Here is a 4,280-nt window from a genome sequence, read left to right on the forward strand (position 1 = left end):
AAAATTTTGATAGAACAGTAGCAGTATAATGTCCTTGTAAGTGGATATCAGGCTCTTGTAGAGCAAAATTGAGTATTTTGGTCTAAATAACCCAAAATGTGATGTCCACATATGTGGACGCCAGGTCCTAGGAGGTTAAAGTAAAAAAAAAAAAACAACAACAAACAAACACATAAAACCTCCAGCAAAATCTGCTTGTCTAAGTGTGTACCTTGCTTCAGTTGTGTCTGGTCATGTTGATACCTCTCCATCGCAGTGTGCGTCTGTGCAGGACGAAGAGGTGGGTAGAGGATTTCATTGAGCCTTGGGTCTCTCTGCTTATTGTTGATGAACTCTGTCATCTGATCGACTGACAGCATCCTATCATTGGCTCCTCTGCAGAGCAGAGAAGAGTCAGGTTGAAAGTCAGAGCATTAGAGGATAAACCTTCTCAGAAATTTGTATGCTGTTTGTGTATTTTTGTGGAACCACTGCTGGAGTGCTGCTTAACCTCATACTCTTGAAAAACAGTTTTTAAAATGGGAAGAGTGCTATTGTATTGATTTTATCAATTGATTAAATCAATTAAGTTAAATCAATTTGCAAGGGTTTAGAACGTTTGTAGAAACTGGAATATGTCAACATGCTTTTATGTGTGATGAGAAACCACTAGAACAAATGTACAAGTGGTATGCTGCATAAATCTGCCAGTTTTCACATTGTACAGATTTATCTACTGCTTTCCAATGCTAGAAAAAAACCCCAGATACAGAGAATTACTACTACAAGTACAAGTGTAGTACAAGTACTACAAAAACTATAGCTAAACATTTAAATTATTTTATTATTATCATCCTTTATTGATTCCAGTTTCTTCAATGCAGAAATGCCCTGTGATAATATTTGAGAACAACTAGATGATACGCTTCTTTTTAAAAAAATATCAAGTTGTCATTCTAAGTGTGAAGATACGATGTGAAATTTCAGATTGGGCCCATCTCACAGTGGTTCAGGTCTCAGTCACACAGACCTAGAGACCTGTTGGCACTTATCTAGCAACCACCAGTCATGCGGGAAAAGTGTGTATTCTGTGACTAGTAAGCGAGTGGTTGCTGGAGGTTCCTGACAGTCTCGTGCATAACAAACTGGTAGTAAAGAGGTATATGATGAAGCACTGAAAAGCTCCTTGTGATTGCTGTGGTCATTACTAGGCTACAAGTAGTTTGCATAGATGTTTGCAGTTTCACAGCAGCTCAGAGAGAAAAAGGTAGAATGTCTATTTTGCAGAATAGACATTTATTTTCCTAGTGATCAGTGGTCGCCAGGGGGTTGTTGACTGGTCTTAATGAGGTCTTAATCATCATATATTTACAACTGCATATCAACTTGAAATAAAAAGAAATTGTGACGTATTGTCTTGTTGTTCAAGTAATTAATACAAATAGATTTAGATTTAGACACCTTTCTGGTTCTAGGGACACAATTACATTAAAAAAAACTCCAGGATCAGGATTTAGATCGGCTTCAGAAAGCTAATTACTTCTAACAAACTGGTCCAGTTGCATAACATCGTTGGAAGAGGGGATAGATTAGTTTTAAGAATATGATTACTGCTGCAAAGCTAAAGATCAACCAGTTTGTTCAATCCCTGTCTGTCTGTACAAGTGGGACAGGCGATGAATCACGATTTTTCTGATATCAAAAAAATTGGCCTGAAGCAAATAACAACTTTTCATTTTGTAGAGTAGCTTCTTCATCTTTAATACATCTTTTAGCAGAGTAGAGGTCAGTAGCTGCAGCAAGAGCTCCAGCTCAAGTTATTTTCTGTTTACTTACTGCAGTTTGAAGATGTTCCCAAGCTCAGGACGAGGGCACAGACTGTCCAAGAAGTTCCGGTAAACTTCAAGTGTTAAGTCTTCCAGTTTGATGCTGTCACCCTGTCAAATACAAAGAACATGGGCATTAATTATTGATAATGCCAACTGCAAAATATAGTTCAAAACCCCTTTTAAAATGCAACTTTTCCTCCAACATGTCTTCTTCAAAAACAATCTTTCTGTGCTCACAGGAATATTCAATGTGTGATTCATGTAAAATCAACACGACTTTGTTTTGAATTGGAAGTGGCTGCTTGAAAACTTGATGACCCAGATATCTGAGCTTATTTTTCCCATTCATGCACTATGAGTCATTCTGGACAAAACCAACAGACAAAAGCTTCAACAGAAAACAGAAAACTGAGAAGAAAGAATAAAGAGAAAAAGAGAGAAAAAAACTAAATACTTTGTGAGTCTAATATGTAGTTATCCACGAAAAGAGAACAGCTTTTCATGTGTGTCTTTCATTCCCTGCCACCTATAATAATCCAAACTAACTGAAGTATTTACCCGTCCATAGGGCAGTTTGCAGCTCTCCAGGGCATTCTCGACTCTTTTTCTGTCCGATGAAAACAGCCGAACAATACTGAAACAGACAGTGGTGCAACAATATTATGATCATTCCACCAACCCAAAACTCATTTTTTTACTTTCCGTAAGAACCTCTACATATTCTTCTCTCCAACTAATGGGCCGACATTTACGGTGCTAATCCTCCATAACGGTTCTTGAAATGCAACTATTCACCGTGTACGCAATTTCACTTTGGCAAATCTCACCCTCTTCACTCGAGCCCAAAGCTTCGGCTGTGCAAACTGTCAAACCGTGCGGGCTTTCTTAAAACTCTACTCCCTCGGCTTCTTAGATATCAGCTGACCTTAATTCGGCTCTCAGTTTGCTTCTAAAATACAGCTTCCTGTCATAACTGTATTATCCATCTCATGCTCTGGCAGTGGTTGATTACCAGGTCAGTGCTGAATTAAGCACCTTCATGAATCCTGTCCCTGTTTTTGCTTCCCCAAGTGCACATGGAATTAAGTTTATTTTTGGAAGCAAGGGACAGGAAAGAGCAAAGTTAAAGTTTGTGCGTGTCTCTGAAGATTTCTTCAGGCTAATTCCTCACGTTCCCAACCATATACTGTAACATGTGCCTCAAAGCAAATGCTTGCGTAAAACCACTGAGTGAGGCTTGGGGACCTAATAATCATCGGGAACTCACTTCTTGACAGGAATTCTCCCCTCTGCATTCGGCTGAAGAGTTAACTTGATGTACCTGAAGCAGAAAAATTAGAGGGTGTCAGTTTCAAAGGGTGAAGTAGCAAAAGTGGTCAGGCAAATGGGTCAATGGTGTGTGTGAATGAAGCATTTTGTAAAACCATTAAGATTAAAAGATGTGCAGAAAATAGGTTTCAAAAAGGTGTCAGGAAGCAGCAGGGATGATTAAGTTTATCACAAAAGACTCAGTATTTTTTTTTATTAACCTCCAAACTCCACAAATCCACATCTGTGCTTCCCTTTAAGCCATATACTGTTTAATAAAACAAACAAGTGCGTGCAGTGATGAATGTGTGCGTACTCACGCTTTCAGCAGACTCTGGTCTCGGTTGAGATTGTGGCTCAGCAGGTTGGAAGACAGAGAAAACAGTTCCTCACACCACACCTACAAAAAAACGAAACACAAAAACAGTCACACACTGCATCATCATTATCATCGCAATTAGTCATGGTCACGGTCGCTTTAATGAGCTCAGCACCTTGGCTTCGTCCTCCTGCGAAGCGATGAAGTTAAGCTGGTTGACGTTTACAAGGTCTGAAGCCGTAACCACGGTAACCATGCGGTTCTCCAGCCTACCAACCAGGTTTCCCACATCGAGCAGCTCCCGCAGCTTAGCCTCCTATTGGATGACACAGAGTGAAAGCTGTCAGTGGAATCAGAGCCACGAGGGAGGCATGCACTGTAGAGAGGAGACGGATGAAAGTGAGGGGACCTGGAGGGATGCGGGGACGGCTGAGACCATTTGAGGCAGTTTATTTGCATCTATTTTTACCCAGTGTGACATGTTGTTTGCAACATACAGTGTGTTATATGTGTAAAGAAAGTGCAGGCTGAACCTGATAGTAAATCAGGCGATCAAACAGAGAAAGATGTTTTTGTGGAAAGTAAGGAAATAAAAATAATTTAATGTTTGTCACCTTCCTCAAGAGGGGCTCCACATTTTCTCCAGTTTTTCTGACTGAAGAGGGTCTCATCATCGCTCATGCAAGTCTTGAGCTTCCACTTATTTTTTTATTTTCTAGTAAAATGGGAAATAGGCACAGCGACTCATTGAAACTTGTGCAAATATACAGGGAGTGCAGAATTATTAGGCAAATGAGTATTTTGTCCACATCATCCTCTTCATGCATGTTGTCTTACTCCAAGCT

The 4,280-nt window shown here is 39.8% G+C and overlaps 1 protein-coding gene across 1 annotated transcript in view; it reads right to left on the bottom strand.

Annotated features, from left to right (window-relative positions):
- LOC102214139 (1-phosphatidylinositol 4,5-bisphosphate phosphodiesterase beta-1-like) overlaps nt 1–4,280 on the bottom strand; it is a 34,129-nt gene that overhangs the window by 19,776 nt on the left and 10,073 nt on the right. The window contains exons 4-9 of the mRNA XM_005733744.2: nt 3,611–3,751; nt 3,437–3,516; nt 3,076–3,129; nt 2,367–2,442; nt 1,816–1,916; nt 212–375 (exon numbers count right to left, since the gene is read on the bottom strand). Coding sequence (XP_005733801.1) covers nt 212–375; nt 1,816–1,916; nt 2,367–2,442; nt 3,076–3,129; nt 3,437–3,516; nt 3,611–3,751 — 616 coding nt within the window. The remainder of the gene's footprint in view (nt 1–211; nt 376–1,815; nt 1,917–2,366; nt 2,443–3,075; nt 3,130–3,436; nt 3,517–3,610; nt 3,752–4,280) is intronic.

The sequence above is a fragment of the Pundamilia nyererei genome, unplaced genomic scaffold (assembly GCF_000239375.1).
Source record: "Pundamilia nyererei isolate P.nyererei 1_Seehausen unplaced genomic scaffold, PunNye1.0 scaffold00054, whole genome shotgun sequence".
In the NCBI taxonomy this organism is placed as follows: domain Eukaryota; kingdom Metazoa; phylum Chordata; class Actinopteri; order Cichliformes; family Cichlidae; genus Pundamilia; species Pundamilia nyererei.